A 27971-nucleotide genomic window follows, 5' to 3' on the forward strand; every position below is an offset into this window, starting at 1 on the left:
AGAGGTCGACTTCTCTGAAGAGATAGGGTGTAAATCAGAGGTGGACTTCTCTGAAGAGATAGGGTGTAAGTCAGAGGTGGACTTCTCTGAAGAGATAGGGTGTAAATCAGAGGTAGACATCTCTGAAGTGGTATGTTGTAAGTCAGAGGTCGACTTCTCTGAAGAGATAGGGTGTAAATCAGAGGTAGACATCTCTGAAGTGGTATGTTGTAAGTCAGAGGTCGACTTCTCTGAAGAGATAGGGTGTAAATCAGAGGTGGACTTCTCTGAAGAGATAGGGTGTAAATCAGAGGTGGACTTCTCTGAAGAGATAGGGTGTAAATCAGAGGTGGACTTCTCTGAAGAGATAGGGTGTAAATCAGAGGTGGACTTCTCTGAAGAGATAGGGTGTAAGTCAGAGGTCGACTTCTCTGAAGAGAGGGTGTAAGTCAGAGGTGGACTTCTCTGAAGAGATAGGGTGTAAATCAGAGGTGGACTTCTCTGAAGAGATAGGGTGTAAATCAGAGGTAGACATCTCTGAAGAGAGGGTGTAAGTCAGAGGTGGACCTAACTCAAGAGATAGGGTGTAAGTCAGAGGTGGACTTCTCGGAAGAGATAGGGTGTAAGTCGGAGGTGGACTTAACTGAAGAGATAGGGTGTAAGTTGGAGGTGGAGGGAGACTTCTCTGAAACGTCCCCATAAAAAAAATGTCTCTAGGTGTTTTCTACTGGACTAGTCACTCACTCAGCACCACAGCGAGAACCCTGGACCCCACAAGCACATCAATTACTATTACACAGTTATCAGTGTCACAGTCGTACTAGGCATCTGTGCTGTATGCTGCAGGGAGTATATCCTTACAAGTATATTTTTTCAACACAGAGGACTCAAGGCTCATAAAAAGAAGCTTTTGGTACCTTCATTATTGTTTACCGTTAAGATTCCTAAATCTCTTCCTCTATTATTTCCTGTCTTGTAGGAGAATCCTTACATGTGTAACAACGAATGCGACGCCCAAAACGAGGACCTGGCCCACCCTCCGGAGCTCATGTTCGATTTCGAAGGTCGGAACCCCACAACCTTCTGGCAGTCCAGTTCCTGGAAGAAATACCCCAGGGCCCTCCTGGTCAACATCACACTGTCCTGGAAAAAAACCATCGAGCTGACCGACGACATCGTGGTCACCTTCGAGTCCGGACGCCCGGAACAGATGGTTCTGGAGAAGTCTCTGGACTACGGTAAGACCTGGCAACCCTACCAGTTCTACGCCACAGACTGTCTTGACGCCTTCACCATGGAGCACAAGACTGTCCAGGACCTGACCCAGCACACACTTCTAGACATCATCTGTACCGAGGAATACTCCAGGGGCTACGTGTGGAAGAACGCTAAAACCGTCCGCTTCGAGATCAAGGACCGTTTCGCACTGTTCGCCGGGCCACACCTCCACAACATGGCATCCCTCTACGGTCAGTTAGACACTACCAAGAACCTGAGGGACTTCTTCACCATTACAGACCTGAGGGTCCGGCTCCTCCGACCGGCCACCGGGGCCACCATGGTGGACGAGAACAACCTGTCCAGATACTTCTACGCCATCTCTGATATCAAGGTGCAGGGCAGGTAAGGTTCAGACTATGTGCACTTGTGCATCTTACATCACTGATTTTTTTTCATGTTCATTTTAGAAAAGCGAACTCCTGCACATACGATGTTCCCTCTGCACGTTGTAATGGGGTCCACGATGTTCCCTCTGCACGTTGTAATGGGGTCCACGATGTTCCCTCTGCACGTTGTAATGGGGTCCACGATGTTCCCTCTGCACGTTGTAATGGGGTCCACGATGTTCCCTCTGCACGTTGTAATGGGGTCCACGATGTTCCCTCTGCACGTTGTAATGGGGTCCACGATGTTCCCTCTGCACGTTGTAATGGGGTCCACGATGTTCCCTCTCCACGTTGTTATGGTGTCCATAATGTTCCCTCTCCACGTTGTTATGGTGTCCATGATGTTCCCTCTCCACGTTGTTATGGTGTCCACGATGTTCCCTCTCCACGTTGTTATGGTGTCCATGATGTTCCCTCTCCACGTTGTTATGGTGTCCATGATGTTCCCTCTCCACGTTGTTATGGTGTCCATGATGTTCCCTCTTTACGTTGTTATGGCGTCCACGATGTTCCCTCTCCACGTTGTTATGGTCTCCACGATGTTCCCTCTTTACGTTGTTATGGTGTCCATGATGTTCCCTCTCCACGTTGTTATGGTGTCCACGATGTTCCCTCTCCACGTTGTTATGGCGTCCACGATGTTCCCTCTTCACGTTGTTATGGTGTCCATGATGTTCCCTCTCCACGTTGTTATGGTGTCCATAATGTTCCCTCTCCACGTTGTTATGGTGTTCACGATGTTCCCTCTCCACGTTGTTATGGTGTCCATGATGTTCCCTCTCCACGTTGTTATGGTGTCCATGATGTTCCCTCTCCACGTTGTTATGGTGTCCATAATGTTCCCTCTCCACGTTGTTATGGTGTCCATGATGTTCCCTCTTTACGTTGTTATGGTGTCCATGATGTTCCCTCTCCACGTTGTTATGGTGTCCATGATGTTCCCTCTCCACGTTGTTATGGTGTCCATGATGTTCCCTCTCCACGTTGTTATGGTGTCCACGATGTTCCCTCTCCACGTTGTTATGGTGTCCATGATGTTCCCTCTCCACGTTGTTATGGTGTCCATGATGTTCCCTCTCCACGTTGTTATGGTGTCCACGATGTTCCCTCTTCACGTTGTAATGGGGTCCATGATGTTCCCTCTGCACGTTGTAATGGGGTCCATGATGTTCCCTCTCCACGTTGTAATGGGGTCCATGATGTTCCCTCTACATATTGTAATGGGGTCCATGATGTTCCCTCTACATATTGTAATGGGGTCCATGATGTTCCCTCCGTATATTGTAATGGGGTCCATGATGTTCCCTCTACATATTGTAATGGGGTCCATGATGTTCCCTCTACATATTGTAATGGGGTCCATGATGTTCCCTCTACATATTGTAATGGGGTCCATGATGTTCCCTCTACATATTGTAATGGGGTCCATGATGTTCCCTCTACATATTGTAATGGGGTCCATGATGTTCCCTCTACATATTGTAATGGGGTCCATGATGTTCCCTCTACATATTGTAATGGGGTCCATGATGTTCCCTCCGTATATTGTAATGGGGTCCACGTTTCCGTCAGAGACCAAGTAGGTAAGCTCTCACACTGTGCTTTGATGAAGGCAAATTTTTTGTGTATATTTCAACAAAATAGATTCATACTTTGCTATTCTAAGTATACATGGTACAAAATAGACGATAGCTCTATGTGTTACATGTTACCTTGGCGTGTTTGGTTTAGTTCTTTCACAATGAGGTTCCAACGTATGGAGCCTTTATCTGCCACAGATTTGAATTAGTTTTCAGTCAGAGGTTGACTGGGTTTACATGTGTGTAACGGCGTTCTCCGTTTGTAGAAAGTGAGTCGGACCGAAATGCAGCGTGGTGGTTACTCATGACTTTAATGGAAAAAGTGACACATTAAATAACTATACAAAATACAAAGGAGGGTCCGGGTGGGCGTCTGTCCATGGTGGCGGTTCCGGCTCGGGACGTGGACCCCACTCCATTAATGTCCTAGTTCCTCCCCTTCGTGTCCTGGGATAATCAACCTTCGCCGCCGACCATGGCATAATACTCCTCACCCAGAACCCCACTGAACTGAGGAGCAGCTAGTGACTGAGGGGCAGCTCGGGTTTGAGGCAGCTCGGGACTGAGGGGCAGCTCGGGACTGAGGGGAAGCCCAGTACTGAGAGAAAGCCCAGTACTGAGTGGAAGCCCAGTACTGAGAGGAAGCCTAGTACTAAGATGAAGCTCAGGTAGGTAGTAGGCTCCGGTAGATCCTGGCTGGCTGGCGGATATGGAAGATTCAGGTTGACTAGCAGATCTGGAAGATTCTGGTTGACTGGCAGATCTGGTAGAATCTGGTTGACTGGCAGATCTAGAAGATCATGGCTGACTGGCAGATCTAGCTGCTCTATGCAGACTGGCAGATCTGGAAGAGACTGGTTGACTGGCAGATCTGGAAGAATCTGGTTGACTGGCAGATCTAGCTGCTCTATGCAGACTGGCAGATCTGGAAGAGACTGGTTGACTGGCAGATCTGGAAGAATCTGGTTGACTGGCAGATCTAGCTGCTCTATGCAGGCTGACAGCTCCTTGCAGACTGGCAGCTCTGGCTGCTTCATACAGACTGACAGCTCTGACTGCTCCATGCAGGCTGATAGCACCCTGCAAACTGGCAGCTCCTTGCAGACTGACAGCTCCTTGCAGACTGACAGCTCCTTGCAGACTGACAGCTCTTTGCAGACTGACAGCTCTGGCTGCTTCATGCAGACTGACAGCTCTGACTGCTCCATGCAGGCTGACAGCACCCTGCAGACTGGCAGCTCCTTGCAGACTGACAGCACCTTGCAGACTGACAGCTCCCTGCAGACTGGCAGCTCAGGCTGCTCTGAACAGACAGGAGGCTCCGGCAGCGCTGTAGAGGAGGAAGGCTCTGATAGCGCTGAACAGGCGGGAGACTCCGACAGCGCAGGAGGGAAGGAAGGCTCTGGCTGTGCTGAACAGGTGAGGCGCACAGAAGGCCTGGTGCGTGGTGCTGGAACTGGTGCTACAGGATCGAGGACACGCACAGGAAGGCTGGTGCAGGGAGCTGCTACCGGAGGACTGATGTGTGGAGGTGGCTCTGGATAGACCGGACCGTGCAGGCGCACTGGAGCTCTTGAGCACCGAGCCTGCCCAACCTTACCTTTCCCGATGCCCACTCTAGCCCGGCCAATACAAAGGGCTGATATGTGCCGCACCGGGGTATGCACCCGCACTGGAAACACCGTGCGCTCCATAGCATAACACAGTGTCTGCCCGGTCTCTCTAGCCCACCGATAAGCACAGGGAGTTTGCGCAGGTTTCCTACCTGGCATAGCCATACTCCCTTTAAGCCCCCCCCAATAATTTTTTTGGGCTGCTTTTCGGCTTCCATCCGCGTCGCCGTGCTGCCTCCTCATACCAGTGCCTCTCCGCTTTAGCCGCCTCTAGTTCTTCCTTGGGACGGCGATATTCTCCAGGCTGAGCCCAGGGTCCTCTTCCGTCTAATATCATCTCCCAAGACCAGAAGTCCTTATATCGCTGCTCCTCACGATTAACAGGGAGAGTAGGCTCAGGTCTGACTCAGGTCTGACTCCTGACTCTGCTACTCTCTCCCTGAGCCCTCCTCCAATAAATATTTGGGGGTGACTTTCGGATTTAGCTCTGCGCCGCCGTGTCTTTCTTTTCGACTTCATTCGCCTATAGCCCTCTTCGCACTGCTCCAGCGAATCCCAGGCGGGCTCCGGCATTCTCTTTGGGTCGGCCGCCCACCTGTCTATTTCTTCCCATGTCGTATAATCCATGCCTTTGCTGTCCATAACGTCCTCCCTTCGCTGCTGCCTGTTAACACGCTGCTCGGTCCGAGTGTGGTGGGTGATTCTGTAACGGCGTTCTTCGTTTGTAGAAAGAGAGACGGACCGAAATGCAGCGTGGTGGTTACTCATGACTTTAATGGAAAAAGTGACACATGAAATAACTATACAAAATACAAAACAACAAACGGAACGTGAAACCTAATTACAGCCTATCTGGTGAAACTACACAGAGACAGGAACAGTCACCCACGAAATACACAGTGAAACCCCGGCTACCTAAATACGGTTCCCAATCAGAGACAACGAGAATCACCTGACTCTGATTGAGAACCGCCTCAGGCAGCCAAGCCTAACAACACCCCTACTCAGCCGCAATCCCAAATACTACAAACCCCAATACGAAAATACAATATATAAACCCATGTCACACCCTGGCCTGACCAAATATATAACGAAAACACAAATTACAATGACCAAGGCGTGACAATGTGCTTTATAATGTTATTGTGTGTGTCTTCGGTATGTGGCTATAGTTTGTTTTATTATTTAGTGAGTATTGCCAAAATAATACAGTGTGATTCTGGACAGAATAATTGATAGAGCAGGATAGTTCAGGATTCAGTTTGACTGAAATGAAATATACATAGTCACGTCCATAATACATAGTTAATATCTCACCACTGTTACACATGCCAAAAAGATAATGTAATGTAAATGCTGATAGTTTATGTCAGCTACTGTAGGCGCTGACACGCTAGGCTGATAGAAATTAATTTGATTTGTAATATGAATCACCGAAACTGAAAAAGAATTGTACTCACGGCAAAACATGGCCTTGCAATCAATCAGCATCACTACAATTCACCTCTTTAGAATATCTACAGCTGTTTTAGGGAGAATCACATTTAGTTATTTCTGCTTTGAGCCAAGAATATGCCAGTCTAAAGGGTTCCTTTCCTAACCAATTCCTTTGACTACTCTTGATAGTGGAACTGCTTTTCAGAAAATAATGTTTCTACTACTACTGAACACATTTACAGAAACCTGTTTCTACTAACTGCCCCAGTCCTGAACACATTTACAGAACCCTGTTTCTACTAACTGCCCCAGTACTGAACATATTTACAGAACCCTGTTTCTACTAACTGCCCCAGTCCTGAACACATTTACAGAACCCTGTTTCTACTAACTGCCCCAGTACTGAACATATTTACAGAACCCTGTTTCTACTAACTGCCCCAGTACTGAACATATTTACAGAACCCTGTTTCTACTAACTGCCCCAGTCCTGAACACATTTACAGAACCCTGTTTCTACTAACTGCCCCAGTACTGAACACATTTACAGAACCCTGTTTCTACTAACTGCCCCAGTACTGAACACATTTACAGAACCCTGTTTCTACTAACTGCCCCAGTCCTGAACACATTTACAGAACCCTGTTTCTACTAACTGCCCCAGTACTGAACACATTTACAGAACCCTGTTTCTACTAACTGCCCCAGTACTGAACATATTTACAGAACCCTGTTTCTACTAACTGCCCCAGTCCTGAACACATTTACAGAACCCTGTTTCTACTAACTGCCCCAGTCCTGAACACATTTACAGAACCCTGTTTCTACTAACTGCCCCAGTACTGAACACATTTACAGAACCCTGTTTCTACTAACTGCCCCAGTCCTGAACACATTTACAGAACCCTGTTTCTACTAACTGCCCCAGTCCTGAACACATTTACAGAACCCTGTTTCTACTAACTGCCCCAGTACTGAACACATTTACAGAACCCTGTTTCTACTAACTGCCCCAGTCCTGAACACATTTACAGAACCCTGTTTCTACTAACTGCCCCAGTACTGAACACATTTACAGAACCCTGTTTCTACTAACTGCCCCAGTACTGAACACATTTACAGAACCCTGTTTCTACTAACTGCCCCAGTCCTGAACACATTTACAGAACCCTGTTTCTACTAACTGAAATACTAAAGAGATGTGCCGTACATGTTGGCTGTGTCCCCAATGGTGCCCTATTCCCTTTGTACTGCACTACTTTTGATGAGGGCCCATAGGACGAATAACGTGCCATTTGGGATGAATCCCCCATCCTCCAGTTAGTACTAGTCTACCTTTAATGATCTTTAAGTGTTCTTCAGCCGTCAGCTTCCTTAATTAGCAAAGATCCTCTCTCAGCTTTCTAGCTAACACACTATTTTAATTTGGTGAGCAGCAACTGGCTCAGCTGTTTATTAGCTGATGGAAGGTAGATAAGAGGTAGAAGCATCGGAACACACCGGGTCACCACATTTTTTCTCATTAGTGTTTAATGTCTCCGGAGAGACATACAACAACATAAACACAACATGATATTACCCTGTTAGCTAGCAGTTACAGAGATACAACAACATAAACACAACATGATATTACCCTGTTAGCTAGCAGTTACAGAGATACAACAACATAAACACAACATGATATGACCCTGTTAGCTAGCAGTTACAGAGATACAACAACATAAACACAACATGATATTACCCTGTTAGCTAGCAGTTACAGAGATACAACAACATAAACACAACATGATATTACCCTGTTAGCTAGCAGTTACAGAGATACAACAACATAAACACAACATGATATTACCCTGTTAGCTAGCAGTTACAGAGATACAACAACATAATATGACCCTGTTAGCTAGCAGTTAGAGAGATACAACAATATAAACACAACGTGATATTACCCTGTTACCTAGCAGTTAGAGAGATACAACAACATGATATTACCCTGTTAGCTAGCAGTTACAGAGATACAACAACATGATATGACCCTGTTAGCTAGCAGTTAGAGAGATACAACAACATAAACACAACATGATATGACCCTGTTAGCTAGCAGTTACAGAGATACAACAACATAAACACAACATGATATGACCCTGTTAGCTAGCAGTTACAGAGATACAACAACATAAACACAACATGATATTACCCTGTTAGCTAGCAGTTAGAGAGATACAACAATATAAACACAACATGATATGACCCTGTTAGCTAGCAGTTACAGAGATACAACAATATAAACACAACATGATATGACCCTGTTAGCTAGCAGTTACAGAGATACAACAACATAAACACAACATGATATTACCCTGTTAGCTAGCAGTTAGAGAGATAGACAATGTTTCCTCTTGTTTGTCTTGATGCAGTTAAAAGAGTCAAAGAGTTGCCGAGGCATTGACTTAAGTGTAACTGTTTTCCGCTGTGATTTCTAATTTAACTTCCCTGAATATGGTTAAAGGGGAAGGTGAAATGAATTCTTAATTGTTCTTGTTTTACTCTTCATGCATGATGGATCACAGAGCAGTATGCAGAGCAGAGGAACTGAAGCCTCAAGGCTTGGTTTTGGATATTGGAGTGGGTGCCTTGTCGCTTATACCTTCAAAGCGTGTGAATGATGGCTCCTATAGTGATTCTCATTGGTCTATTACCGGGAAAGGTAAAATATCCAAAAGCAGTTGATGGTGGATTCAGGAACAGACAGCAGGATGCACTGTTACTCCCTCTGGAGTGGATTAGTGGGACATATAGCCTAGCCGTGTGCTGTAAGGGAGTGTGACATTGAATGCCTTACACAGAAATATAATTTCTGCCTCTTTTGTTTTGCGGGAGGACCAGTGACGGTATTGAACAAAATAATCAAAGGGAAATTAACAATGGACAATAGTTGGGGAACAAAGATTAGTTCTGCTGCCTTCTATAAAATGAAGAATGATATTGTAAGAAATGTTTGTTCTCTCCTATCGTTCTAAATGTTGACGAGAAGGATACATCCTTGTGGGACTGGTGATTGTGAGTTATCAGACTGGAGTAGTGGTTTATACCAGGCGGCTGGATGATTTGGGGAAGGAGTGAGTGATGTGGGGCTGTGAAGAAATGCCCCCCTCTGTGTTCCAAGAGGTAACAAACACAGAGTTCAGCTTTAATGAGATACTCTGCACAGAAAGGTTTTACACTGCCCTCCCGCTCCCATGGCGAATCACTGCTTAGCCCTTTCCAAGACAGATAAGCTCCTTAACCCCCCAGAATACAATTCCACAGGACGTATTGGGAGCAATTGGGCAGGGCCAGGGAGGTGGGATCCATCCAGTGTCATTGGACTTCTCCAGCCGCTAGGATAAGACAGGAGAGACTTGAATGATCCCAGTCTTCTCCAGCACACTGAGGGACAAAGGAATAGAGCCGTAGCAATATTACAAGCTGCCCAAAGTAGGTCAGGGGAAGAAAGCGAACGAGAGGATGAGCCCGAGAGGACAAAGAGGACAAAGTTGGTCAAACTAGACGCCTAGTCAATGCATACTAACAGTAGATGCCTAGTCAATGCATACTAACAGTAGATGCCTAGTCAATGCATACTAACAGTAGACGCCTAGTCAATCCATACTAACAGTAGACGCCTAGTCAATGCATACTAACAGTAGATGCCTAGTCAATGCATACTAACAGTAGACGCCTAGTCAAACCATACTAACAGTAGATGCCTAGTCAATGCATACTAACAGTAGACGCCTAGTCAATGCATACTAACAATAGACGCCTAGTCAATGCATACTAACAGTAGATGCCTAGTCAATGCATACTAACAGTAGACGCCTAGTCAATGCATACTAACAGTAGACGCCTAGTCAATGCATACTAACAGTAGACGCCTAGTCAATGCATACTAACAGTAGACGCCTAGTCAATGCATACTAACAGTAGATGCCTAGTCAATGCATACTAACAGTAGACGCCTAGTCAATGCATACTAACAGTAGATGCCTAGTCAATGCATACTAACAGTAGACGCCTAGTCAATGCATACTAACAGTAGACGTCTAGTCAATGCATACTAACAGTAGACGCCTAGTCAATGCATACTAACAGTAGACACCTAGTCAATGCATACTAACAGTAGACACCTAGTCAATGCATACTAAAAGTTGTTTTGTGGAAACAGCATTCGTTATTCATGCCTGGTTTTCAATTCTGTCATTGAGGGATGAAAAATATACCATCCAACCTCCAGTTCGAAGTCAAGGCTATCATGCCAGAGAGAAAGAGAGAGAGAGAGAGGGAGGGAGGGAGAGCAAAGGAAGACAGAGAGCATAACCTCTCTCCCTATTTCTCTCTCATCTAACACACTAATGGCCCTCGATCCCTCCTCTGAATTATACATGAACACACACCACCATCAGAAGGAACAGTTCCAGGTTGAACCATTTTAGGCTCAATGTAGAACCCTCAAGTGGAGACAGTTCTACTTGGAATCAAAAGGGTTCTACCTTGGAACCAAAAGGGTTCTACTTGGAACCAAAAGGGTTCTACCTTGGAACCAACAAGTGTTCTTTAAAAGGGTTTTTCTATGGGGACAGCCAATTAATCCTTTTAGTTTCTAGAATTCACTTCTCTGTGTGTGCGTGGCTAGTGCTTACTTGACAGGATAGACGCAGCAGGCTCCCTTAAACAACATTGTTTTGGAGAAATGGATGTCAAGCATCTAATTCCACAATTCGAGTTTCCCCGCTGTCAGTGAAATGGGGAAATTGGAAGCGCCCAACGAACACAACTTTAACCAGCTATTTTGCAACTTTTCTCGAACCAACATCTAAAAAAAAAGTTGGATGAAAAAAATAAATACAAGTTTGTTTCACCAATTTAACATCCAGCCCTTGGGAGTTGCAATTCAATTTCCTATCCAGACATCTGCTGCAAGGCAGTGTGGGAAGGAAGGTAAAGACCTACAGTAGTAGATTCTTCACCATTATGCTGTGGTAGACAGGTAGTCAGTTCAATGGGAGAAATGTATGATAACTTTTTCTGTCTGTCCCAGTATCATTGAATGCATTAAAGAGGCTGTGTGTGTGCGCATGGTCGACTGACTGACTGAGTGTCTGACTGACTGACTGAGTGTCTGACTGACTGACTGAGTGTCTGACTGACTGACTGAGTGTCTGACTGACTGACTGACTGACTGAGTGTCTGACTGACTGACTGACTGAGTGTCTGACTGACTGACTGACTGACTGACTGACTGACTGAGTGTCTGACTGACTGACTGGGTGTGAGTAAGCCAAATGTTTTCCTAACCCTGTCCTGTCTGTTGCACACTGAACTCCTCTATCTCTGAAACAGCACATTGCTGAGCCATTTGCCTCTAAGGGACGAAAGGACAGACCTCCTCGACCTATAAACCGTATATGTTATAGCAGGGCTTGCAGTACCTCGTCCCAAGGCTATTACGCACAGCGCAAATAAGCTTGGCACATCAAGGATTCAAAGTTGTCCTTAGTGACCATAAAATTCTATGGGAGTGACCTACTGAGTAAACCATTTGTCATAATAAAATTTTAGCGAATCACACGACAGCAAGGCATGGCTCTATGTTTGTGGTGTGCTTGGGTACGGGGAGGGAAAGGTGTTGTGGGAGATGATTGGTTGGTAGATTAAGCCGAATAAGCAAATGGCTATTTAATTTAATTTATTTTAATTTAACACTTCTAGGGGATCAGTGTCTTCGGGACTGGTGTTTTGCGGAAACTATTTAATGAAGCTGTCAGTTGAGGACTTGTGAGGCGTCTAATAACACTCTAATGTACTTGTCCTCTTGCTCAGTTGTGCACCGGGGCCTCCCAATCCTCTTTCTATTGTGGTTAGAGCCAGTTTGTGCTGTTCTGTGAAGGGAGTAGTACAGCGTTGTATGAGATCTTCAGTTTCTCGCAATTTCTCGCATGGAATAGCCTATATTTCTCAGAACAAGAATAGACTGATCAGTTTCAGAAGAAACGTCTTTGTTTCTGGCCCTTTTGAGCCTGTAATCGAACCCACAAATGCTGATGCTCCAGATACTCAACTAGTCTAAAGAAGGCCAGTTTTATTGCTCCTTTAATCAGAACAACAGTTTTCAGCTGTGCTAACATAATTGCAAAAGGGTTTTCTAATGATCAATTAGCCTTTTAAAATTATGAACTTGGATTAGCTAACACAATGTGCCATTATAACACAGGAGTGATGGTCGCTGATAATGGGCCTTTTCCATTAAAAATGAGCCGTTTCCAGCTACAATAGTCATTTACAACATTAACAATGTCTACACTGTATTTCTGATAAATTTTATGTTATTTTAATGGACAAAAAAAATGGCTTTTCTTTGAAAAACAAAGACATTTCTAAGTGACCCCAAACTTTTAAACTAGTGTATATCCTAATTAGCCCAATCCGTTTAGCTGGAGGGCTATTTTATGACAAATGAACATAGAAACATGAAAACATATCAACATATTTTATTATACTGTTATTACTTTGTTATTTCCATACCACTATTATAGTAATAGGCCTGTAGTTTCAATACAGCTGTTGGACCCGTGGATTCTATCTCCCAAGAGGAAGCAGCCCAGCTATTCCACCTCTCCAGAGGAAGCAGCCCAGCTATTCCACCTCTCCAGAGGAAGCAGCCCAGCTATTCCACCTCTCCAGAGGAAGCAGCCCAGTTATTCTACCTCTCCAGAGGAAGCAGCCCAGCTATTCTACCTCTCCAGAGGAAGCAGCCCAGCTATTCCACCTCTCCAGAGGAAGCAGCCCAGCTATTCCACCTCTCCAGAGGAAGCAGCCCAGCTATTCTACCTCTCCAGAGGAAGCAGCCCAGCTATTCCACCTCTCCAGAGGAAGCAGCCCAGCTATTCCACCTCTCCAGAGGAAGCAGCCCAGCTATTCCACCTCTCCAGAGGAAGCAGCCCAGCTATTCCACCTCTCCAGAGGAAGCAGCCCAGCTATTCCACCTCTCCAGAGGAAGCAGCCCAGCTATTCCACCTCTCCAGAGGAAGCAGCCCAGCTATTCCACCTCTCCAGAGGAAGCAGCCCAGCTATTCCACCTCTCCAGAGGAAGCAGCCCAGCTATTCCACCTCTCCAGAGGAAGCAGTCCAGCTATTCCACCTCTCCAGAGGAAGCAGTCCAGCCAGCGATTTAGAAGTCAATCCGTTTTTTTCCCTCCTCTCCTGCTCTGCTTGAGTTGCTCCTAGGGCTGCCCATGGTGGACAGATAATCAATTTGTGCTAATTTCATATTTCTCCCTGTTCACTTCCCCTGCTGAATAAGTCCTTCCACATCTCTTCTCCTCAGTTCTCTCCCCGTTTCTCTCTCTTTCTCTCTTGCACTCTCTCCTCTCTCTCTCTCTCTCTCTCTCTCTCTCTCTCTCTCTCTCTCTCTCTCTCTCTCTCTCTCTCTCTCTCTCTCTCTCCTCAGTTTCTCTGTCTCTCTCTCTCCCCTCAGTTTCTCTGTCTCTCTCTCTCTCCTCAGTTTCTCTGTCTCTCTCTCTCTCTCTCTCTCTCTCTCTCTCTCTCTCTCTCTCCTCAGTTTCTCTCCCCCCCCTATCTCTCTCTCTCCCCTCAGTTTCTCTGTCTCTCTCTCTTTCTCTTTCTCCTCAGTCTCTCTCTCTCTCTCTACACCTTCACCTTGTGCTGCAGTCTGCGTTTCAGCTTTTTAGCATCAGCAGTTTTTATTAGTCGTTGTATTCTGAACATAACTAGCCTACAGAATGTGTTATCAGTGACCCATTACCTCATACAGCAATACATAGTCCATCTGGGGATACACTTACACTATACACTATAATCATGGTGGTGATTTGATTTATGGATGATGGGTTATGTTTACCAAAAATGGACTAAGTTGGAGTGTGTGTGTGTGTGCCCTAGTGTGGTGTATTGGCTGTGTATTGGTGTATCTTGTTATATCATAGATGTCCTCTATTTAGTGCTGACAATTAGTGGGCAATGCATATCCTGTCTGTGTCTGAGGTGACTCATCAAGGAGGATTGTGGGTAAGGCCTGGGGATGATGCGTAATCACACACTCAATTGGTTCTGTCACCTCATTTATCATCCCGTCATCTCCTTATCCACAAACACTACTTCCATATGTCAGTTTGGTGTAGGAAACAATTTTATATGTACAAATGTCCACATAACCTAGAGGCTGTGCAAGCTGTTGCTGTAACGCAATCCCTCTTCGTGGGAGGAAGATCAATTAAAGGGACTGTGAGAGGAGAGGAAGAGAGGGATGGTGAGAAGAGAGGAAGAGAGGGATGGTGAGAGGAGAGGAAGAGAGGGATGGCGAGAGGAGAGGAAGAGAGGGATGGTGAGAGGAGAGGAAGAGAGGGATGGTGAGAGGAGAGGAAGAGAGGGATGGTGAGAGGAGAGGAAGAGAGGGATGGTGAGAGGAGAGGAAGAGAGGGATGGTGAGAGGAGAGGAAGAGAGGGATGGTGAGAGGAGAGGAAGAGAGGGATGGTGAGAGGAGAGGAAGAGAGGGATGGTGAGAGGAGAGGAAGAGAGGGATGGTGAGAGGAGAGGAAGAGAGGGATGGTGAGAGGAGAGGAAGAGAGGGATGGTGAGAGGAGAGGAAGAGAGGGATGGCGAGAGGAGAGTAAGAGAGGGATGGTGAGAAGAGAGGAAGAGAGGGATGGTGAGAGGAGAGGAGGAGAGGGATGGTGAGAGGAGAGGAAGGGAGGGACTGTGAGAGGAAGAGAGCGATTGGGAGAGGAAAGGAAGAGAGGGATGGTGAGAGGAAAGGAAGGGAGGGACACACACACACGCACCCCCCCACACACACACACACACACACACACACACACACACACACACACACACACACACACACACACACACACACACACACACACACACACACACACACACACACACACACACACACACACACACACGCATGCATGGCTCGACAGCAAAACGCTCCTGCTCACTTCAGAGTATATTTAAAAGATTTTTAGGGGAAAAGATGTGTGTATTGGTGTAGAAACGGGGGTGAAACATGTATATATCTATATTTTATACATTTATATATCTATATTTTATATATCTATATTTTATATATATATTTATACATCTATATTTTATATATATATTTATATATCTATATTATATATCTATATTTTATATATACATTTATATATCTATATTTTATATATCTATATTTTATATATATTTATATATCTATATTTTATATATATATTTATATATCTATATTATATATCTATATTTTATATATACATTTATATATCTATATTTATATATCTATATTATATATCTATATTTATATATCTATATTTATATATCTATATTTTATACATTTATATATATATATTATATATATATATTTATATATCTATATTAAAGATATATATTTTATATATACATTTATATATCTATATTTATATATCTATATTTTATATATATATTTATATATCTATATTTATATATCTACATTTATATATCTATATTTATATATCTATATTTATACATCTATATTTTATACATTTATATATCTATATTTTATACATTTATATAACTATATTTTATATATATATTTATATATCTATATTTTATATATATATTTATATATCTATATTTATATATACATTTATATATCTATATTTTATATATATATTTATATATCTATATTTTATATATCTATATTTTATATATACATTTATATATCTATATTTTATATATACATTTATATATCTATATTTGATATATCTATATTTAATATATACATTTATATATCTATATTTTATATATCTATATTTTATATATACATTTATATATCTATATTTTATATATACATTTATATATCTATATTTTATATATACATTTATATATCTATATTTTATATATACATTTATATATCTATATTTTATATATCTATATTTTATACATTTATATATCTATATTTGATATATCTATATTTAATATATACATTTATATATCTATATTTTATATATCTATATTTTATATATACATTTATATATCTATATTTTATATATCTATATTTTATATATACATTTATATATCTATATTATATATATCTATATTTTATATATACATTTATATATCTATATTTTATATAACTATATTTTATATATCTATATTTTATATATACATTTATATATCCATATTTTATATATACATTTATATATCTATATTTTATATATACATTTATATATCTATATTTTATATATACATTTATATATCTATTATTATATATATCTATATTTTATACATTTATATATCTATATTTTATATATCTATATTTTATATATACATTTTATATCTACATTTTTTTACACTTCATGTCATTTAGCAGACACTCTTACCCAGAGCGACTTACAGTAGTGAGTGCATTTGATTTTATTTGACTTCCTACCTCTCTCTGGGGTCGGCCTTCTGCTGCCAAGATTAATATCATACACTTTGATTGATAGTGCTCAACCTTCCCTCTCTCTCTGTCTCTCTCTTTGCACCCTCTTTACAATATCTCTCTCTCATCTTTACCTCTCTCTCTCTCTCTGAGTTTCCATCTCATTTTGTGGGCAGTGTGCACATAGCATGTCTTCTCTTGAGAGCCAGGTCTGCCTACGGCGGCCTTTCTCAATTGCAAGGCTATGAGAAAGGCTGCCGTAGGCAGACCTGGCTCTCAAGAGAAGACAGGATATGTGCACACTGCCCTCTCTCAGTTCAATTCAATTCAACTCTCTCTACCTCTTTCTTTCTCTCTCTCTCTCACTCAACCAGTCAGTTTGTCAGGCCTGTGAGCCACAAATCTCAGCTCCCATATCCACCTCTTCTTTCTCCTCCAACCACGTCATCCTCCTCCCTCCACCTCTTCCTCCTCCTCCCTCCACCTCGTCCTCCTCCTCCCTCCACCTCATCCTCCTGCCTCCACCTCGTCCTCCTCCTCCTCCTTCCACCTCGTCTTCCTCCTCCAACCACGTCATCCTCCTCCCTCCACCTCTTCCTCCTCCTCCCTCCACCTCGTCCTCCTCCTCCCTCCACCTCATCCTCCTCCCTCCACCTCGTCCTCCTCCTTCCACCTCATCCTCCTCCCTCCACCTCGTCCTCCTCCCTCCACCTCATCCTCCTCCCTCCACCTCGTCCTCCTCCCTCCACCTCATCCTCCTCCCTCCACCTCGTCCTCCTCCTCCCTCCACCTCTTCCTCCTCACTCCACCTCTTCCTCCTCCTCCTTCCACCTCGTCCTCCTCCCTCCACCTTGTCGTGTATTTGGCTATGCTAGATTAATTGATATGACATGCTATTCTATCAAATAATTTCTCCCTAATTAATATCACCTGATTGAGCTAATCATGTAAATGTAATTAACGAGAGAGTCGGGCACCACAAAATAATATTTATAGAGCTGTTATCTTCCGAATAAACTCTTAAAGACCTAGTAATATTTTACATCAATAGCAGTCAATATTAATCGTCACCTTAATTCAGTCTCATCTGAAAGTTGTAAATTATTTTATCTTCCTGGCTAACAAGTTGAATTACCAATACAAAATTGGGTTTAATTATTTACTAAATACCTTACTAATCACACAGAATTACACATACACACAATTAATCATAACTTGATTACAAATTACATCAGGAAGGAAAACGTCCTTAGCGGGCGGAACAGATATGACAGCTTGTTACACAAAATAATAGGGGCTGGGTTTGAGTGAAAGAGCGGGAGGACTGAGGAACAAAGGGAAAAAGCTGTGCTATCGTAAATACAGTATCTTATGCATTCTAAATTAAAAGGAAAATGCAATAAATATTTACTCTGAGCTGCGCCTCGGTAGGTTGGTGGTAGATGGAAGGCCGTGTTGCCCAACCGAGTCCTTTGAAGAATGTCTCTGGTGGTCAATTGGATACGTTGTCCTCCCTCCACGTCGCCCTCCTCCCTCCACGCCATCACCCTCCTCCCTCCATGTCGCCCTCCTCCCTCCATGTCGCCCTCCTCACTCCACGTCGCCCTCCTCCCGCCACGTCACCCTCCTCCCTCCACGTTGTCCACGTCGCCCTCCTCCCTCCACGTCGCCCTCCTCCCTCCACGTCGCCCTCCTCCCTCCACGTCGCCCACGTCGCCCTCCTCCCTCCACGTCACCCTCCTCCCTCCACGTCGCCCACATCGCCCTCCTCCCTCCACGTCGCCCTCCTCCCTCCACGTCGCCCTCCTTCCACGTCACCCTCCTCCCTCCACGTCGCCCTCCTCCCTCCACGTCGCCCTCCTCCGTCCACGTCGTCGCCCTCCTCCCTCCACGTCGCCCTCCTCCCTCCACGTCATCACCCTCCTCCCTCCACGTCGCCCTCCTCCCTCCATGTCGCCCTCCTCCCTCCACGTCACCCTCCTCCCTCCACATCACCCTCCTCCCTCCATGTCGCCCTCCTCCCTCCACGTCGCCCTCCTCCCTCCACGTCACCCTCCTCCCTCCACATCACCCTCCTCCCTCCACGTCGCCCTCCTCCCTCCACGTCAACCTCCTCCCTCCACATCATCCTCCTTCCTCCACGTCGCCCTCCTCCCTCCACATCACCCTCCTCCCTCCACGTCGCCCTCCTCCCTCCACGTCACCCTCCTCCCTCCACATCACCCTCCTCCCTCCACGTCAACCTCCTCCCTCCACGTCAACCTCCTCCCTCCACATCATCCTCCTTCCTCCACGTCGCCCTCCTCCCTCCACATCACCCTCCTCCCTCCACGTCGCCCTCCTCCCTCCACGTCACCCTCCTCCCTCCACATCACCCTCCTCCCTCCACGTCGCCCTCCTCCCTCCACGTCGCCCTCCTCCCTCCACGTCAACCTCCTCCCTCCACATCATCCTCCTTCCTCCACGTCGCCCTCCTCCCTCCACATCACCCTCCTTCCTCCACGTCGCCCTCCTCCCTCCACATCACCCTCCTCCCTCCACGTCGCCCTCCTCCCTCCACGTCATCACCCTCCTCCCTTCACACCACCCTCCTCCCTCCATGTCGCCCTCCTCCCTCCACGTCACCCTCCTCCCTCCACACCACCCTCCTCCCTCCATGTCGCCCTCCTCCCTCCACGTCGTCGCCCTCGTCCCTCCACGTCATCACCCTCCTCCCTCCAATGAGCATATGCAGAGTGTGAGGTGAATATGATGAGAGTCTGATAATCCGTTGTGCGAACACAGGGAGCATGTAAACAGCTTCTGACCCTCTTTAATATCTCTGTCTTGTCGATTTTCCCGATAGCCCTGGCTATAGCAGAGGAAAAGTCGTACAATAAGCCTATGATGGAACCAATAGACAAGCAGCATCACTCTCTGTGATGGAGTCTGACAGATGGTTGCTCAGCCTTGTTACTTCCTGTCTGTTCTGTCTTCCAAGAAGGGGTTTATTATGAGGCCTCAACAAGTATCAAACAGCTCCAACACCTCTTCTCTAACAATACATTCTGTCTGAGTGGTTGTCATACACTCACCGGACAGTTTATAAGGTACACCCATCTGGTACCTGGTCAGACACCCCCCCCTTGCCTCCAGATCAGCCTGAATTCTTTTTGGAATTTAACAAGATGACATTCTGCTGATGCACCATGCAGTTGCTGCAGACGGTGGTACATTCATGCTGCAAAACAGACCGTTCCGTCTAATCCCAAAGATGTTCTATTGGGTGGAGGTCTGGCGCAAGCCACTCATGTAAACTGTCATTTTCCAGGTGATGTTTGTCCACTCCTCAACCACTCCTGTTGGAGTGCCCACTGGAGACTCTTCTTCATTGTTTTAGCTGACAGGAGTGGAACCCGGTGTGGTCGTCTGCTGCATTAGCCAATCTGTGACAAGGGCCGGCGAGTTGTGTGTTCAGAGATGCCGTTCTGCCCTTTTATTTGTCTGTTTTTAGCCCGCCTGTTAGCTTGCCATTCTTCTTCGACCTCTCTCATCAACATGCTGTTTTTACCCACAGTATATCCTCCATCCTTCTATCCTATCTCTCTCTCTCTCTCATTGTCTTTCTCTCACTATCTCTCTCTCATTATCTCTCTCAGCATCTCTCATTATCTCTCTCTCTCTCTCTCTCTCTCTCTCTCTCTCTCTCTCTCTCTCTCTCTCTCTCTCTCTCTCTCTCTCTCTCTCTCTCTCTCCCCACACAACTACGGACTAGAAGAGCTTCCACCATTAAACTAATAACAACACACCACAGTACCCCAGTCACCATTATTATCTCCCATAGACGTTGCTTTTCAAAATCCAGATCTGTTTCCGTACTAGATTTTAATAGCGTAGCTGCCATCCACATCTCCAGCTCTCTAATCAATCACTTATTGTTGGCGTCGTTGGGGCGCCGCCTGGCGTCTGTCTGTGTACTGGCTGTGGGTGTCGTTGGGCCGCCGCCTGGCGTCTGTCTGGCTGTGTACTGGCTATGGGAGTCGTTGTGGCGCCGCCTGGCGTCTGTCTGTCTGTGTACTGGCTGTGGGCGTCGTTGGGGCACCGCCTGGCGTCTGTCTGTCTGTGTACTGGCTGTGGGTGTCGTTGGGGCGCCGGCTGGCCACTGACTGTCTGTGTACTGGCTATGGGCGTCTTTGGGGCGCCGCCTGGCGTCTGTCTGTGTACTGGCTGTGGGAGTCGTTGGGGCGCCGCCTGGCGTCTGTCTGTGTACTGGCTGTGGGCGTCGTTGGGGCACCGCCTGGCGTCTGTCTGTGTACTGGCTGTGGGCGTCGTTGCGGCGCCGCCTGGCGTCTGTCTGTCTGTCTGTGTACTGGCTGTGGGTGTCGTTGGGGCGCCGCCTGGCGTCTGTCTGTGTACTGGCTGTGGGAGTCGTTGGGGCGCCGCCTGGCGTCTGTCTGTGTACTGGCTGTGGGCGTCGTTGGGGCACCGCCTGGCGTCTGTCTGTCTGTGTACTGGCTGTGGGCGTCGTTGCGGCGCCGCCTGGCGTCTGTCTGTCTGTCTGTGTACTGGCTGTGGGTGTCGTTGGGGCGCCGCCTGGCGTCTGTCTGTCTGTCTGTGTACTGGCTATGGGAGTCGTTGGGACGCTGCCTGGCATCTCTCTGTCTGTGTACTGGCTATGGGAGTCGTTGGGGCGCCGCCTGGCATCTCTCTGTCTGTTTACTGGCTGTGGGTGTTGTTGAGGTGCCGCCTGGCGTCTGTCTGTCTGTGTACTGGCTATGGGCGTCGTTGGGGTGCCGCCTGGCATCTGTCTGTCTGTGTACTGGCTGTGGACGTCGTTGGGCCACCTCCCTGGCGTCTGTCTGTGTCCTGGCTATGGGCTTCATTGGGCGCTACCTGGCATCTCTTTGTGTCCTGGCTGTGGGCTTAGTTGGGCAGCTATCTGGCATCTGCGTCTGTTTGTGTTCTGGTTGTGGGCGTCGTTGAGCAGCTAACTATCTGGCATCTGTTTGTGTCCTACCTGTGGGTGTCGATTGGGCAGCTATCTGGCATCTGCGTCTGTTTGTGTTCTGGCTGTGGGTAGAGTTGTCGCGGTGACCATATTACAGCTGTTGAGTCACGGTAATCTCTTCTTATCAAAACAGTATCTTGCTTTTAAAACTCACCTCCCTGTGATTTATCAATTTGAAGAAGTTTAGCAACAGGTTGAAACTGAGTGGAAAACATGGTTGTTGTGGATGTTGTTTCAAAGCCAAACAACAACAACAACATAGACGGCACTTTCAAGGGTGATGTATTAATTCAAAACACCCCAAGGCATATTAGAGCCTATTCACATGCCTATATATTAGAGCCTATTCATATGCCTATATATTAGAGCCTATTCATATGCCTATATATTAGAGCCTATTCATATGCCTATATATTAGAGCCTATTCATATGCCTATATATTAGAGCCTATTCACATGCCTATATATTAGAGCCTATTCATATGCCTATATATTAGAGCCTATTCACATGCCTATATATTAGAGCCTATTCATATGCCTATATATTAGAGCCTATTCATATGCCTATATATTAGAGCCTATTCACATGCCTATATATTAGAGCCTATTCACATGCCTATATATTAGAGCCTATTCATATGCCTATATATTAGAGCCTATTCACATGCCTATATATTAGAGCCTATTCACATGCCTATATATTAGAGCCTATTCATATGCCTATATATTAGAGCCTATTCATATGCCTATATATTAGAGCCTATTCATATGCCTATATATTAGAGCCTATTCATATGCCTATATATTAGAGCCTATTCATATGCCTATATATTAGAGCCTATTCATATGCCTATATATTAGAGCCTATTCATATGCCTATATATTAGAGCCTATTCATATGCCTATATATTAGAGCCTATTCACATGCCTATATATTAGAGCCTATTCATATGCCTATATATTAGAGCCTATTCATATGCCTATATATTAGAGCCTATTCATATGCCTATATATTAGAGCCTATTCATATGCCTATATATTAGAGCCTATTCATATGCCTATATATTAGAGCCTATTCATATGCCTATATATTACATGTGTTACATTGAGCTAGATTAATGAAATATGAATGACAGTCATCCAATAGAAATAAGGCCATGCTCAAAAAAAACCCATCTTAAACATCTCCAACCGACACTGATTGTAATCTGTTACTCACCATCCCTAAATATAAATAATGGCACTGGACTCATCAGCCTAGTTTGACTGCAGCCCGTGGCATGGCACATAGATAACAGTAGTAGGCCAAACTCATATTCTGTTCTTCTGAAATACATTTTCCACATGTTTCTTCAGATCTGCCTATAATAAATTGTGTATTTATTGTGATGATGTTTATTACTTTGATTTATTAAGACTTTGTGCAACAGCAGCAGCTTGTATGTATCAGCTAGTATGTGTGGAGGCCTGGAGATACTAAATGTGTGGGATTTAATTAACAGTCAATTACGGTGAGACCGGCAGGCTTATTCATGACAATAACTGTCTGACAAAATGTCATGACCGCCACAGTCCTTGGCGTCATTGGGCCCTGCCCGGCATCTGTCTGTGTCCTGACAGTGGGCGTCATTGGGCCCTGCCCGGCATCTGTCTGTGTCCTGACTGTGGCCGTCATTGGGCCCGGCATCTGTCTGTGTGTGTCCTGACTGTAGGTATCATTGGTCCCTGCGTCTCTGTCTGTGTCCTGACTGTGGGCGTCATTGGGCCCTGCCCGGCGTCTATCTGTGTCCTGACTGTGGGCGTCATTGGGCCCAGCATCTGTCTGTGTCCTGGCTGTGGGCGTCATTGGGCCCTGCGTCTCTGTCTGTGTCCTGACTGTGGGCGTAATTGGGCCCTGCCCTGCGTCTGTCTGTGTCCTGACTGTAGGCGTCATTGGGCCCTGCGTCTCTGTCTGTGTCCTGACTGTGGGCGTCATTGGGCCCTGCGTCTCTGTCTGTGTCCTGACTGTGGGCGTCATTGGGCCCTAGAGAGACATACAGGGGGGACGAGGAATTAAAGAGACACACAGGGGGAATGAGGTATTAGAGAGACACACAGGGGGAACGAGGAATTAAAGAGACACACAGGGGGAATGAGGTATTAGAGAGACACACAGGGGGAATGAGGTATTAGAGAGACACACAGGGGGAACGAGGAATTAGAGAGACATACAGGGGGAACGAGGAATAAGAGAGACATACAGGGGGAACGAGGAATAAGAGAGACATACAGGGGGAACGAGGAATTAAAGAGACATACAGGGGGAACGAGGAATTAGAGAGACATACAGGGGGAACGAGGAATTAAAGAGACATACAGGGGGAACGAGGAATAAGAGAGACATACAGGGGGAACGAGGAATAAGAGAGACATACAGGGGGAACGAGGAATTAAAGAGACATACAGGGGGAACGAGGAATTAGAGAGACATACAGGGGGAACGAGGAATTAAAGAGACATACAGGGGGAACGAGGAATTAGAGAGACATACAGGGGGAACGAGGAATTAGAGAGACATACAGGGTGAACGAGGAATTAGAGAGACATACAGGGGGAACGAGGAATTAGAGAGACATACAGGGGGAACGAGGAATAAGAGAGACATACAGGGGGAACGAGGAATAAGAGAGACATACAGGGGGAACGAGGAATTAAAGAGACATACAGGGGAACGAGGAATTAGAGAGACATACAGGGGGAACGAGGAATTAGAGAGACATACAGGGGGAACGAGGAATTAGAGAGACATACAAGGTGAACAAGGAATTAGAGAGACATACAGGGGGAACGAGGAATTAGAGAGACATACAGGGGGAACGAGGAATAAGAGAGACATACAGGGGGAACGAGGAATAAGAGAGACATACAGGGGGAACGAGGAATTAAAGAGATGCAAAAGGGGGAACGAGGTATTAGAGAGACACACAGGGGGAATGAGGTATTAGAGAGACACACAGGGGGAACGAGGAATTAGAGAGACATACAGGGGGGAATGAGGTATTAGAGACACACAGGGGGAACGAGGAATTAGAGAGACATACAGGGGGAATGAGGTATTAGAGAGACATACAGGGGAATGAGGAATTAAAGAGACACACAGGGGGAATGAGGTATTAGAGAGACACACAGGGGAACAAGGAATTAGAGAGACATACCGGGGAACGAGGAATAAGAGAGACATACAGGGGGAACGAGGAATAAGAGAGACATACAGGTTGAAAGAGGAATTAAAGAGACATACAGGGGGAACGAGGAATTAGAGAGACATACAGGGGGAACGAGGAATTAGAGAGACATACAGGGGAACGAGGAATTAGAGAGACATACAGGGGAACGAGGAATAAGAGAGACATACAGGGGGAACGAGGAATTAAAGAGACATACAGGGGGAACGAGGAATTAGAGAGACATACAGGGGGAACGAGGAATTAGAGAGACATACAGGGGGAACGAGGAATTAGAGAGACATACAAGGTGAACAAGGAATTAGAGAGACATACAGGGGGAACGAGGAATTAGAGAGACATACAGGGGGAACGAGGAATAAGAGAGACATACAGGGGAATGAGGAATAAGAGAGACATACAGGGGGAACGAGGAATTAAAGAGATGCAAAAGGGGGAACAAGGTATTAGAGAGACACACAGGGGGAATGAGGAATTAGAGAGACACACAGGGGGAACGAGGAATTAGAGAGACATACAGGGGGAACGAGGAATTAGAGAGACATACAGGGGAACGAGGAATTAGAGAGACATACAAGGTGAACAAGGAATTAGAGAGACATACAGGGGGAACGAGGAATTAGAGAGACATACAGGGGGAACGAGGAATAAGAGAGACACACAGGGGAATGAGGAATTAGAGAGACATACAGGGGAATGAGGTATTAGAGAGACACACAGGGGGAACGAGGAATTAGAGAGACATACATGGGGAATGAGGTATTAGAGAGACACACAGGGGAACGAGGAATTAGAGAGACATACAGGGGGAATGATGTATTAGAGAGACATACAGGGGGAACGAGGAATAATAGAGACATACAGGGGAATGAGGAATTAAAGAGACACACAGGGGGAACGAGGTATTAGAGAGACATACAGGGGGAACGAGGAATAAGAGAGACATACAGGTTGAACGAGGAATTAAAGAGACATACAGGGGGAACGAGGAATTAGAGAGACATACAGGGGAACGAGGAATTAGAGAGACATACAGGGGGAACGAGGAATTAGAGAGACATACAGGGGAACGAGGAATAAGAGAGACATACAGGGGGAACAAGGAATTAAAGAGACATACAGGGGGAACGAGGAATTAGAGAGACATACAGGGGAACGAGGAATAAGAGAGACATACAGGGGGAACGAGGAATAAGAGAGACATACAGGGGGAACGAGGAATTAAAGGCAGACATACAGGGGGAACGAGGAATTAGAGAGACATACAGGGGGAACGAGGAATTAAAGAGACACACAGGGGGAATGAGGTATTAGAGAGACACACAGGGGAACGAGGAATTAGAGAGACACACAGGGGGAATGAGGTATTAGAGAGACACACAGGGGGAACGAGGAATTAGAGAGACATACAGGGGAATGAGGTATTAGAGAGACACACAGGGGGAACGAGGAATTAGAGAGACATACAGGGGGAATGATGTATTAGAGAGACATACAGGGGGAATCAGGTATTAGAGAGACATACAGGGGGAACAAGGAATTAAAGAGACACACAGGGGGAATGAGGTATTAGAGAGACACACAGGGGGAACAAGGAATTAGAGAGACATACAGGGGGAACGAGGAATAAGAGAGACATACAGGTTGAACGAGGAATTAAAGAGACATACAGGGGGAACGAGGAATTAGAGAGACATACAGGGGGAACGAGGAATTAGAGAGACATACAGGGGGAACGAGGAATAAGAGAGACATACAGGGGGAACAAGGAATTAAAGAGACATACAGGGGGAACGAGGAATTAGAGAGACATACAGGGGAACGAGGAATAAGAGAGACATACAGGGGGAACGAGGAATAAGAGAGACATACAGGGGGAACGAGGAATTAAAGGCAGACATACAGGGGGAACGAGGAATTAGAGAGACATACAGGGGGAACGAGGAATTAAAGAGACACACAGGGGGAATGAGGTATTAGAGAGACACACAGGGGGAACGAGGAATTAGAGAGACACACAGGGGGAATGAGGTATTAGAGAGACACACAGGGGGAACGAGGAATTAGAGAGACATACAGGGGGAATGAGGTATTAGAGAGACACACAGGGGGAACGAGGAATTAGAGAGACATACAGGGGAATGATGTATTAGAGAGACATACAGGGGGAATCAGGTATTAGAGAGACATACAGGGGGAACAAGGAATTAAAGAGACACACAGGGGGAATGAGGTATTAGAGAGACACACAGGGGGAACAAGGAATTAGAGAGACATACAGGGGGAACGAGGAATAAGAGAGACATACAGGTTGAACGAGGAATTAAAGAGACATACAGGGGAACGAGGAATTAGAGAGACATACAGGGGGAACGAGGAATAAGAGAGACATACAGGGGGAACGAGGAATTAAAGAGACATACAGGGGGAACGAGGAATTAGAGAGACATACAGGGGGAACGAGGAATTAGAGAGACATACAGGGGGAACGAGGAATTAGAGAGACATACAAGGTGAACAAGGAATTAGAGAGACATACAGGGGAACGAGGAATTAGAGAGACATACAGGGGGAACGAGGAATAAGAGAGACATACAGGGGAATGAGGAATAAGAGAGACATACAGGGGGAACGAGGAATTAAAGAGATGCAAAAGGGGGAACAAGGTATTAGAGAGACACACAGGGGGAATGAGGAATTAGAGAGACACACAGGGGGAACGAGGAATTAGAGAGACATACAGGGGGAACGAGGAATTAGAGAGACATACAGGGGGAACGAGGAATTAGAGAGACATACAAGGTGAACAAGGAATTAGAGAGACATACAGGGGGAACGAGGAATTAGAGAGACATACAGGGGGAACGAGGAATAAGAGAGACATACAGGGGGAACGAGGAATAAGAGAGACATACAGGGGGAACGAGGAATTAGAGAGACATACAGGGGGAACGAGGAATTAGAGAGACATACAGGGGAACGAGGAATTAGAGAGACATACAGGGGGAACGAGGAATTAGAGAGACAT

At 45.6% G+C, this 27971-nt stretch overlaps 1 protein-coding gene across 4 annotated transcripts in view; it reads left to right on the top strand.

The window, feature by feature from the left end:
• The window catches only part of LOC118372902 (netrin-G1-like), an 808457-nt gene that overhangs the window by 631803 nt on the left and 148683 nt on the right, over window positions 1-27971 (top strand). For all 4 annotated transcript variants that reach the window (XM_052499380.1, XM_052499374.1, XM_052499376.1 and 1 more), the window contains exon 3: window positions 959-1602. In XM_052499380.1, coding sequence (XP_052355340.1) covers window positions 959-1602 — 644 coding nt within the window. The remainder of the gene's footprint in view (window positions 1-958; window positions 1603-27971) is intronic.

The sequence above is a fragment of the Oncorhynchus keta genome, chromosome 4 (genome assembly GCF_023373465.1).
Source record: "Oncorhynchus keta strain PuntledgeMale-10-30-2019 chromosome 4, Oket_V2, whole genome shotgun sequence".
In the NCBI taxonomy this organism is placed as follows: Eukaryota; Metazoa; Chordata; class Actinopteri; order Salmoniformes; family Salmonidae; genus Oncorhynchus; species Oncorhynchus keta.